A 12,481-nucleotide genomic window follows, 5' to 3' on the forward strand; every position below is an offset into this window, starting at 1 on the left:
CTCGTGCCCACCCTTCCTAAGATTAAAAATGTAAGACTTCTTTTTCCAGGAAAATAAATATTTAGTACTCTCTTGACATTTTATGCATGCATTCTAGCAAACTTTTGATATTTTCCCTTACCCATTTTCATGTATATTTTGTTGAAAGAAGAGAGATTACAATTTTTTTTCTAGTGAAAGGGAGTTAGAAATTCTCTAATCTCTGGACTCTTTTACTAGCACACCGACCAGTGCTGATCAAGCCCCAGAACTTTCCTTAGTTTCTCAGTCTTTAAAATGGGACCAATACCATTTAGTACCTATTTGTACCATTGTGCTTTGCGAAAGGCTTAATGAACCTCGATATTTTGACAAAAATAATACACAAAATGTAGAAAATGTCCATGTTTAAAGGACCCGCCCTCTTCATTACTGTCAACAGTTAAGTTCACAAATAGCTTCTTTTACTGAAAACATACTCGATTTTTTTACCCACAGAAAACTGAATCACCACATTGTTCTTCCTTTATTTCTAGGTAATTGGCGCAGAAATGGGCTGAACAGACAGCAACAGCATATAGTCGGTCTCTGAGCCCACGTCACACCAAAAAGAAGGTAGTCACAAATAAATAATCCCAAATGACTCATCCCGTCCATTTTCACGCGATCACGTAGCATTTCTAACACCGAAGGCTAATTAGCCATTCTTGTTTACCGACTGTTTCCGCACTAGTTACAGGTTTCTTATTTACTCAAAGGAATCCAGAGGGATGTGCCTCCTCCCTTACACCATCGCCTATGGCTCAGGCACATGTTCCGAAGAAGTCGGAGAGCAGATGCTGCTCTCTCCGCCACATGCTCTCAGAGCGCCTCCAGGGAGTGAAACTCGCGCAGTCAGGGATCCTCCATCCCCACCCCGGAGCTAGTCATCAGAACCCCATCGCTCTCCAAAATCTTGCATTCAGACATCTACTTCCGTCCGGCATCCACTAGGTTTCTCCCCGTTGGTCAAAATATCCATTCCCGCTACCCTTCCTTCCACCTGCTACCCTTCTCTCTCATTTTATTCCTATTCGCGCTTAAAGTGTTTTATTTGACTTCTACCTACCACCTACGGATAGGGTCCAATCCTTAAACGGCATCAAAGTTGTAAATCCCAAAGTCCCTTTAGACTTAGCCTGTGCCCCCTACCCCCTACCCCCACCCCCCACGGCGGTACTAGCCCCCAGCGGCGCCCGCCTCCAGTCTGCTCGCCCGCGTCCGCTCACCTGACTCTCCCGCGGAAACTCGTGGCGCACGACGCTGATCACTGGAATGTGCAGGACGGAGCTGACCAAGTCGAGCTCCATCATTTCTCCCTGGCTCTGGGGGAAGGCGAGCAGCGCCGATACCCCTTGCACCACCACAGTGTGGCACACGCTCTGCAGAAAGGAGAAAGGGTCACTGCTCCACGGCGAGCTAGGGGAGGAGAAGGGCAAGAGCGGCAGATCGCCCAGGCCCGCCTCGATGGCCATCACTACTTCTAAAGACAGGTTGTAGGGCAGCAGCCCTTCCACGCGGTTCAGGTTGTCCACGGCGAAGAGGAGGGCGTCCCGAGGCCACAGGGTCTCGGCCCTGGCGCCCTCTCCGGGCTTTCGGGCACCCGGCAGCCCCCGGCCATGCAAGGCGCTCCCCAACCAGCGCGCGCCGGGCCAGGACGCCGGGGGCCGCCAAGTCCCTGGCTCAGGCTCATCCCGCTGGGCGCCTGCCCGGCTGCTGTCCGGAGCGCGGCTGGCTGCGCGGGGGGCCGTGATCCAGGGCTGCAAGTGCACCGCGCCGACCCTCACCGCGTGCCCAATGCGCTTGAGGATCTGACAGGGCTGCGGGTGCGAGGAGGAGCCGGGCACCCCGGCCAGCACCAGTGCGCAGGGCGGCGGTAGCAGCAGACAGACCCTGCTCAGCAGCCACCACAAACTCAGTCTCCTCATTACTGAGACCCGCAGGGAGAAAGCGCGCCCCCTCCTGCGCCTGGCTCGCCCCCCCTGCAGCCGCCGCCTAAGGTCTCCGCCCCCAGTTGCAGCGCACAGCTCACTCGGCGCGGTGAAGCGGTCCCAGGAGCTGGAGCGGTCTCGAGGCCATCCAAGTGGCAGCCTAGCGCGCCCTCGGCAGTGTCAGATCCCGCTCCCGGGTCCGTGCGCCTCTCATCCTTTTCCCGCCCGGTCCTTGAGCGGGCGGGTGCCGCTCACCCGCGGCTGGGGCGCCTGTTCCCTACCTGCCCCATCTGCAGGGCTGCTCGGGCACTGCGTGCGTCTGGCCCCTCGGGGAGGCTGGGCTGACAAGTCTCCGGAGTCCTAGGGGGCAGGTGACCGAGGAGGCAACGCGCTCACTTGGATTCTTTTCTCTTCCTTTTCCACCCAGGCGAGACCTACTTATTTTCTTGGGGTCTCGAAGGAGAAAGCGTTCACGCCCGGGGCGCGGAAAAGGAGCCAAATCCACCTTGCTCCACAGTGGACCACCGCATCGCAGGCTCCCCCAAGCGCTGGCTTCATCTTTCTTCTTCCCTCGCTTCTTCCTCTCTTCCTTTCGTCCTCTTTCCGCCCAGTCGCCGCCGCCGCTGGCTTCCTCGGAGGAGCGAGGCGACTGGACAGCAAAGGGTGGTTCTGCTCCGAGCTCAAAGTTCTCCCCGCCTCAGCCGACGCCTCCCTGTTGCTGAGCCCTGGCACCAGCCTGTCGCTTGGCTGCGCTAAACGCCCACTGGTGGCGAGATTCCCCGGCCGCGCTGCCTGCGCGCGGGGAAAGTGCTCTCCCTTCAAAGGTTAGGAGTCGTAGTTTGCAACATTCCCTGCGACCTCAGAGGGTGAGGACGACGAGCGGCAGAGAATACAGAATTCGGGATTGCGCCGGAGGAATCTGGAATCCAGTTGTTGTTCACTGGGATAAATTCAAATAGGCGGTGACTTGAACGAACTTCTTTCTTTTCCATATGTCGCTTTAAAGGTGCTTTGAGTTAAGGGCATTAAAGCAAGAATCGTTGACACATTTAATCTCTCCAGTTCCTCTCTAGCTCGTGGGCCTCTTCGGTTTTTAAGGATCCCTATGATTCTAGATGCTCAGCACTAAAATAGTGAATTCAAAGCAATCATTTGATCAAGAAATTAAAGAGACAAAATAAATACTTTTAGAGTTTCAAGCACAGTCAACAGCGTTTCCTACATGAGACCAGGAGTTCTCTAGATCACTTGCTTCTAGCAAGTTCTTTCATTTGTATGCTAATACAGTGAGGTCAGTGGGTTATGATATGATCTTTTCTTTCATGATTTACATGATCTGGAATTAGAAGCAAAGGAGAAGTTTAAGGGCGGGTCTGTGGTTTTCACACATGCAGTAAATTTTCTGCCACAGCATCATTTAGGAGAGTAAGGGCAGAGCAAGCACTGGGCATCAGCAATTCTGAATTTCAACACGGCTTCAAGAGAACAATGACCTTGACAATTTATTTCACCTGACCTTCCCCTGTTGTTTGGATCTGTTAAAGTGTTATGCAAATACAGTTCGCTTTTAGCTCCGCAGAGTTGTTTTGATTCGTAGGCTAAAGTTTCCATCAGGCTTTAAATCCTCGAAGCAAAGAGGCTCTAGCTACATAACATTCCCAAGAAGTTTGCGAAGTGAATGCTGTTTTCCTCAGACCTTTAAAGGCATCTCAGAGCAAACTTACCTGATGCTCAGAATAGCTCTTACAAGGCTGGGGAGCCAGAGAAAAAAGGGCTTCCAAGACAGAAAAGTGAAAATCACAGTAGAGGTTAAACCAGAAGGGAAAAGTTTCCTCCTGATTTCCTAAAGAGCATCCCTATGCATGGATGCTCCAGAGGTTGCCACTGGTTGGGATCTGAGCAAGGTGTGTAGAGATCCCTGGTCCTTATATTGCAGAGAGTGGGAGTAAGGAGGTAGAACTGTCTGTGTAGGACTTTGTGTGCATTGAGGAGTATCACATTCCAGCTGGTGACCATGCCCCAGAGTGGTTCTCTTAAATTCTGGCATTACTTGTACATTCAAATGAGGTTCCCAAGAAAATAGGTGGTGATGAAGAATAGATAGATCTGATATAGCAGGTCATTAGACAGACAGGAGCAGAGCAGGAACAACAGACCAAGTACAGAAGGTCACCATGGCAGAAAGCCCCGGGGTGCCTAGCCAGGACAAAATTGCGAAACATGTATTGTAGGGTGGGACCTCGCCCCCAGGTTGACCTTTCCTCCCCTAGCATATAAAGATCTTGTGATTTAGACCCCCTGACCTTTCATATTGCTGGTCATGCAGTTTGGACCCTCCTCTGACCTTTCCTTGCCCTGGCAAATCTCTAGCCATGTGGTGGACCCAACTGGAGGAGGAGCAAGGGGGCAGGAGAATAGAAGCCCCTGCACAACCACTCTCTTAAGCCTTAAACCCTTGGGGCAATGAGGTTCTGCCAGCATCATATAATCTTAAGAACAAAGCCTCAAGTCTGTTTAAAATCCCTGCCTTTGGAAAACAGAGATAGAGCTTTGGTCAAACTAGATATAACATCTAGGCCTCAGTTGCATTTCAGCTCCAGGCCCAGAAAAGTGGCAAAACCAGACTAGTTGACACCATGGCTGACATCAGAACCAGCTGCAATGACTAATGATCCCCTGCCTTAGTGCCATCCAATCATCAGAGACCAGGACTCTCTAAGGACACACCTGGAAAGCTGATGGATAGTCAACTGAGATCCTCCCCTGAGACCTGCTCTAAAATCTCTGCCTTTGGAAAACAGCTAAAACCCCTTAAGACAAAGGACCCCGTGCGTTCTGTTTGTCTCTCTCCCTCTCTCTTTTTCTTATGCCCATGCCTTTCCCTACCCTCTTCTTTCTCCAAGCACATTCTCACTGGGGCACACCTTGCTTTCCCCCTCGCCTTCCCCCAGGTGCTTGTTTTTGCCTTTCTTTCTCCTAAGTTCCAAAGGCCCTTCTTTCGCCTCTGTAACTTGTTTCCTGAGGCCACACAGCCCAGGTGGCTCTCTCCTTCTATGAGTCATTTCTTCTACCTCTGTGACTTTCTAAATAAACTTTTGCTTGTATTTGAGTTCTTAACTCTGAATTCTTTCTTAGCTAAACTCAAGGACCGTGGTCTATCATCTGGTGCCATTTGCTGTTAGTAGGTCTAATGGATGATGGCACCCTACAGTCACTGTGTGCGTTAGGCCTCTCATAAGTCCATGACTACCTTGAGGGAACAGCTCAACTTGTGTTTCACAGAACAGAGGACAATTCCCATGGTTCTGAGGTTAGTGCTGCTGCAAGTCACGATAAAACTGCAGCTGAATCATGAGAACACCTAGTGAACAGTGAAGAACAGCCCTTCCTTCCTGTGCTTTCTTTTGCTTCTTTTCTGGGCTTTTCAGCTATGATACACTGGTTTTCCCTCTGTTTCTTTTGCTGTTTGGTTCTCTTTTTCCATATTACTGTAATCTGAGCATCTCTGACATGATTCTCTTCTCTCCTTTCACCACGTCTTCCTTTTCCCTTTTCTCCTTCTCCTTATTTTTCCATGCTTCAATGGTCATAATTTTTGAGCTTCAGTCATCAGTTCAACACCCATTTATTAAGCTCCTACTACGTGCCAGGCATTGCTGTAGGACTGTCTTCGGGGATAGATGAATAAAGTCTAGTTCAGAGAATTTGAGTTTCCCCCACCAAGTCATATAGTTAATGAGTAAACAAAATGCTAACATTGAGCTTATATTCTAGTGGGAGAGACAGACGATAAAACACAAATAAGTGAATGTTGGATATGTTAGTTGATGGTAAGGAGAAAAATAAAGCACCACGAGGAAATATTGGGAGGAGAGTGGGTTGCAATTTTAGATAGAGCAGCTGGGGAAAACTGAGTGAGAAGATAACTTTTTAAAAAGATTTTATTTATTTCTTTTTAGAGAGGGAAGGGAGGGAGAAAGAGAGAGAGAGAGAGAAACATCAATGTGCGGTTGCTGGGGGGTTGTGGCCTGCAACCCAGGTATGTGCCCTGACTGGGAATTGAACCTGCGATGCTTTGGTTTGCAGCCCGCGCTCAATCCACTGAGCTACGCCAGCCAGGGCAGAAGATAACTTCTGAATAAAGCCCTAAAGGGAAGTGAGAGAATAATTCATTTGGACACTTAAGACAAGAATTTCCAAGCAGAGGAAACAGTGAATGCAAAGGCCCAGAGGCAGGAGTCTTTCTGGTATGATTGGAGAACAGTGAGGTGCCCAGAGCTGCTGGGGCAGAAGGACAGTGGTGGCAGGTGAGGTCAGGAAGGCAGTGAGGATGTGGCGGATCATGTAAGCCAATGAGTAACTTTGGCTTCTACTCTGAAGGGAGTGTGAAGGCATTGGGGAGGGGGCGTTAAGCAGAAGAGTTACAGAACTTACCATGTAACAAGGCCACCCTAGCTGCTCTGTTGATAAAGAGATGAAAGGCGGTCAAGGGTGGAAGTCAGAGACCAGATATGAGGCTGTGGCAATAACCCACCCAAGAGATAACATTACCGTAAAATCACAAAAACAACTTTATCAGGTTAGTGTCCTTTATCCTTATTCTGCAGACATGAAACTATATTTGACAAAAGTTGGGTTCTTTGCACCACATAGTGAGTGGCAGTGTGGGTTTGCAATCCTAAACTCATCCCAGCTGCATTGTTGGTAGCCAGGATCAGCCAGATTTCAAAATTGGCTCACCCAGAGAAGATGAAGCTCTTTTTATTATCAGGTTGGAAATGAGGACTACTCATCTAAGAACCCGTGTTGGAGAGTCAAAGAAACAAAAATGAGTCTAAATGCTGGCAATTTAAAATGTGCTTTTGTGCACATCTGTGCTTCCTGGTTCCAGCAAAGCGTCGACTAAAAACTGAGATATTCCGGAGGTAGCCCAGGAAAGGCTGCAGTGAAGGACACCGTGGGAGTCAAAACTTCGATTCTCTTCTCAGCCCTGGTTCCCTCTGGGTGTGACATGTAGCCCCCCAAAGCTCAAGCTTCTTCTTTTCTGCTGGGGTCCTCATGACGGCACTTTCCAGTTGTCTCCACGGCAGTGCGGGCTCCTGCGACTCCTTTCAAGTTCCATGAGGAGAGGTGGCTTCTGCAAGGCTATCTGTTTAGTCATGTATTCATAAAAACTTGGACAACTATCTTTTCTTTTTTTGTTTTCATTGCCTATGCCCTGAGGTATTTCCAGTTCTACCCATATCTAGCTCTGTTTTTGCGGATGGGAATAATGTTAAGTGGCATGCTTCTACCTCTCAGTCAGTGAGGCTTTTACGCAGTAGTAGCAAGGTAGGTTTGTTTTTTTAAATCGATATTCAGATGAAACATGTGCTTACTTCTCACTAATAATACCCATAAGCCCAAAATGTGCCCTTTCCCACATCAACTTCTTTATGGCCTGTTGTTTTGAGAACCTTTCCAGGTAAAAACAAACCAAAGAATATGTGGAGTTGGTAGAGAAGCTATGGTAGCAGAATCTGAGGCAGGAATAAATCTAGAAAAAAAATTACGCCAGTTTAGTGGAGCAGACCCTACCTAAACCCTAATTATTCTTTTCTCATTCCCCCAGTTGAAAAAAAAATAGCTTATATTGACTTGAAACCCACTAACACTGTCCTGTATTCTACTAAGTAGATGTTAATTTTGGCAAGAGTCATCCTTTCTAAAAATACAAATAATTCATGATTATGGGACTATGCATCAAACACTGGTATAAATTACCCTAATTGTTTTAAAATTAATATTGTCTTGGGATTTCATTTTGCATTATTTGGTAGAAAAGGACCTCGGTGGGATCTCTTAAAAGGAGTTTTGGACAACCTGAAGGCCTGGAAACAGGATAAAAGAAGCATTAGGTAGTAAAAAAATTGTGTGAAGAAAAAGAAACAAAAAATTAATTCACTTTGTCTATTTCAAGTAGTGCTTAAGCTTTTCCCTTACACTGGAGCCTATAAAGGGAAATGTCCTTTTTTGCACCCTGTGATCAGCTATACCCAGGAAAACAAATTCAGGCCAGCGCCATTACCTACTGATAAATTAGGATTTGCCAATAGTTGTTTACCTTTCAAAAGTGAAAAAGAACACCATGGTGTCCTCAGTTTAGTTGTTGTCAGGGGAATGCATTATCAGTTGTGACAAGTGCGTGGCCTTTTCAACATCCACCAGGATTATTAGCTGAGTATTTGGATTTCCTGACTCCTCTCCTAAACCACGCACTACAAGGAAATCAAATGGGATTTGGAAGGCCCAGTATGGAAGGGTTTCTCACCTCCCTCTCTCTGTTTCCCTCCCTCCTTTGATGGCAATAACCTTGGTGTTTATCCAAATGAGTTATGAAACAAAACTTGGCCCATCATGGACTGCGGCATTTATAAAGGACTTCATTGTGCCCAGTTGGTAGCACAAATTTTATAACTGTAGCCAGAAGAATTTGGGAATTTTCTAAGTGCTACTTGCCTTCATAGATCTCATGCCTTACATCTGTAAAAGCATTTTGTTTAAGAAGCAAAGTTTTTGTTTCTTTAGAAAGAGACTTTCAGGGAGATTTTCAGGACATGTACAAGATGATGAAATCTTTATTATTCTGGAGCTTATTATCTTAAGAGACTTCTACATGCCAGGCACGTTGTATGCGTGATCTCCTAATTTCATGCATAGATGGTGTTTATCCTTATTTTATAGATGATGCAACTGACACTTGGTGAGGTTGAGCTGTTTGCTGAGAAGTGGGAAGCAAACCCAGGTCTGATTCTCTGACTCCAAAGACTGCATGCACTTTCCATTTCCATTTGCAGGTGAATGGGAGCGTCATGGTCTGGCCTGGCGGACTCTCGAGCCCTTATCTAACCAGTGTACACGGATGAGCACAGCCACAAAGTTATTTGGTTGTTTAGCATTTATCAGAGTTTATAAATGAACACTTGAAAAGTTTTAATATAAAAGGAGATCTTAGGAAATGATTTTCTTACTGCTGAATACTACACATGATGAATTGTTATGATTTTCTATTTTTCTATTGGGCCACAAAATATCCAGCAGATATCTTTTGTCTGTTTCATATATAAAATGACATCTGCCTCGGTTGTAGTTTCAGATGTCATTGGATGTATTATAACTCATTATCCCCCTTAGGGTCTTTGCTCAGCAACCACATATTCAAGATGTCAAGGAGTACTTTCATATGTGAAAACCTGGGTGGTTTGGTATGATGCTTCTAGAATGTACTTGCTGGGAAAATTTCAATCGGGGGAACTTTTATTTTCTATAAGGCGTACAGGAGCTGCTTCTTCACATACTGTAGCTGACAAGACCTTTATCTTGATCAAAGGACTAGGGAGTTTGCTCGGTATAAGCTAGCTCACTCAAAAATGGTTTGGGGTATGCTTCCTAGTGTGAGGTGGGAGCTTTTGCTAAACAGAGGTGTGTTCTGTGCCATTTCCACTTGGTGCGGGCAGAAAAAAATCTCCTGGTTATGCTGAAGGAAAATCTGGGAACTGCACCCCTCTGAAATGATTGCAAGTCATCTAGAAATTGTTATCAAAAGACGGATGAGCTCTTCTTCCTGAATTTGGAATCCCCTCAACACTGTACCTCTTTCTTTTGGGGTGCTATCATGGGGTTAAAAAATGAGGCACTCCTCTCCCCCAGCAGCACTGTCACACACTCTGGAGAGCAGACTGAGCAATACTGTGGTGCTTAGACAATAGCCATGGTGATTAGCTTATGATCACATGGAACTCTACCAAGAACTGAATGGCAAAACATTCCATCCATTTAAAATGCTGGTATAATGATGCTGACTGGGATGAGGTAGGAAGAAAATGACATCTACTGTGTTCTGAAATAAGATGACATCTCCTTTGTAACACATTTTTTTGCAGATAAAAAAATGCTTTGTAAAGTAAAAAGAGGGCAGACATTAATGTATTTATATAATTTTGAATCAATTATGAATAGCTGATGCCTGAGGCAGACAGTCAATAAACGGATAGCCCAAGGTGCCACACATATGGCAGGTGCAGAACTAAAATCCTGTTTCTTTATAGCAGTGGGAATGGGAAAGCAGCATTTACTGCGGCGACCGCAGATGGGGGCGCTGGTGCTGTGCAGGCTGGCGCTCCTCCTGTGATCTGATCCCACGCAGGACGACCCCTGCTTGATTTTGATGTTAGATGCCACTAAGGTGTGAGCCGAGCTTTTCTGGTTATGAAAACACTTGTAGCCCATTTGTTTAAATGGTCATATCTGCCTTAATCTCCATTCTTTTCTTTCTTTCTTTTTTTTTTTTTTTTAACTGGGGGAGTTGCAATTTCCTCCCATCTTGGTATGACTTCCTCCTGAAGTCCTTCGTCTGGCTGGCAGCACAGTCATGATTCTGCGAAGTTTCAAAAATGGTCTCCAGCAAAAGCAATCTTCCTTTTCTAGTGTAGCTGCTATTCAATCTTCCCCTTTAAGTCTCCTCACTAGCTCCCTGCTGCTTTCTAAATCAAGCTGCGATTTTCCTGGTTTATCAGCCTCTCCATCATGGGGCTTAAATTTGCCATTACAGATTTCCACCCCCACCTCCAGTGATATCTTCTCTAGTGCCAAAATACATCGTCGTCGCTCCAGAGGTCGGTGGTCAGGAACTCTCCCTGATGGTGTTCACAGTTAGTGGTGCAGTCGTCTGTATGTGCATGGGATGGGTGGGGGAGATTGCACACAGCGTTTTTGCTTTTGCATCCACAGTTTTCAAGTGACTACAGTGTCTGTGGGTTGCCCATACATCATTTCATTCTCACTCTGCTAATGCCAGCAAGTCTCATTGGTCCACATAGTCAGTGGGTCTGGTTTAAAGAAATGAAACTAGTCATAGCCCTGGCTGGCGTAGCTCAGTGGATTGAGCGCGGGCTGGGAACCAAAGTGTCCCAGGTTCGATTCCCAGCCAGGGTACATGCCTGGGTTGCAGGCCATAACCCCCAGCAACCGCACATTTCGCTATCTCTCTATCTCTCTATCTCTATCTCTATCTCCCTCCCTTCCCTCTCTAAAAATAAATCAATAAAATCTTAAAAAAAACAGATATTATAAAGAAATGAAACTAGTCAATATAATCTTTGACAATACAATCTTTGACTGTATTTTTATAAACTCAGAAAATATTTGATAATGAAATTACACTGAGTCCTGTGAGTGTATTCGGAAAGGCTATATAGAAATATGTTCATATAAAATGTAATGTAAAATACATGTATTAAAATTAATGTAGCTATATGTACAAGTTAAATTATTCATCTTGATTTTCCATTCCTCTGTAGCACGACCTCATGTTTGATGAAGTGTGTAGATCTAGTCCTTGTCTTGGGGTTTGGCTAAGCCATCATTTTGACCAAAGGGATTTTAGTGGACACAATGCTAACAAAGGCTTAAAATGTGCTCACAGTTGGGCTTGTTTTCCTGAGCTGACGCCTTTACCCAAAAGACATTCTTCGGATCGCTGCTGGTCCAAAGACCATGAGAGGTATATAAAACACAGCTGGACCCAACTGCAGCTTGGAGCCAAGTCTAACTGACCTCAGACTAGATCCTCTGAACCCTAGCAAACAACAGTGAGTGAAAAAAGCAATGCTGTGTTTTAGGCTGCCGCCGAGATTTTGTTATCTGTGATGCAGCAGAGTGACTGATATAAATCAGTCTGGGAAAAATGTAATGAGCTGCATCTTGTTCACCTTTAAGGGAAAAATAAACCAGAGATTAATCGATTAAGAAAACCCCCTCAAGTCTCCATAGTATATCCTGGTGAGAGCCCACATTCCGTCCAAGCACTCACAGTTACTTCTATAACCTCACACTGGGAAGTTTCCCACACTGCATGACCCACCACAATAAAGATCTTGAACCCTCAGGAAATTGAACACACTCAGCACATACTTCTGACAAAAGACCATTCCATACATTCACATAGTATGCAGAATAAGTCATGTCAAGGCAAAACTGAACACATCCAGTCTAAAATAATTTTAAAATAACAAGTGCTTTATTTGTACTTTTCAAAATGGAATGAAGAATGAAGAGAGAGCCATACACTGCAGTAATCATTTTCAATGTTTGTCATTTCCCATTCATTTCCTTTACTCATGGCAACTGCTTCCACATTTCTTCCATCCTAAATTGTCCTTAAGATCTTCAAACCTCTCCATTTGAAGATTTCCTCAACCATAGCCTTTCTCCCAGTGTTTCTCTGCCTCCAGCTTTCTTCCTGGTTCTGCATAACAAACCCCAGTTGTCAAGAGACAGAGGATTTCAGGCCAGAATTGTCTTTGGTGGCCAGAGTTAGGATAAAGGCCAGGAACACTCACAATTTAATAACTGTTGACACATCACTGTGGAAACAAAATCAGCTCTGTGTTAGGGACATGATGGATGTTTGGTGTAGAATACAGACAGAAATGAAGGGGTCCCTGATCTGATATCTGAACAGTGTTAGAGAATTGTGTCATTCCAACAAAGAT

The 12,481-nt window shown here is 45.7% G+C and overlaps 1 protein-coding gene across 3 annotated transcripts in view; it reads right to left on the bottom strand.

The window, feature by feature from the left end:
• Positions 1-7,924, bottom strand: part of GRIN3A (glutamate ionotropic receptor NMDA type subunit 3A) — a 164,820-nt gene extending 156,896 nt beyond the window's left edge. For 2 of the 3 annotated variants that reach the window (XM_028531093.2, XM_036021985.1), the window contains exons 1-2: positions 6,384-6,518; positions 1,248-3,285 (exon numbers count right to left, since the gene is read on the bottom strand). In XM_028531093.2, coding sequence (XP_028386894.1) covers positions 1,248-1,946 — 699 coding nt within the window. In that variant the 5' untranslated portion in view covers positions 1,947-3,285; positions 6,384-6,518. Of the gene's footprint in view, positions 1-1,247; positions 3,286-6,383; positions 6,519-7,893 lie in introns of those variants that run through there. The other variant, XM_036021984.1, reaches the window with a different exon arrangement.
• Between the last annotated feature and the right edge of the window lie 4,557 nt (positions 7,925-12,481).

This window comes from Phyllostomus discolor, chromosome 3 (assembly GCF_004126475.2).
Source record: "Phyllostomus discolor isolate MPI-MPIP mPhyDis1 chromosome 3, mPhyDis1.pri.v3, whole genome shotgun sequence".
Classification (NCBI taxonomy): domain Eukaryota; kingdom Metazoa; phylum Chordata; class Mammalia; order Chiroptera; family Phyllostomidae; genus Phyllostomus; species Phyllostomus discolor.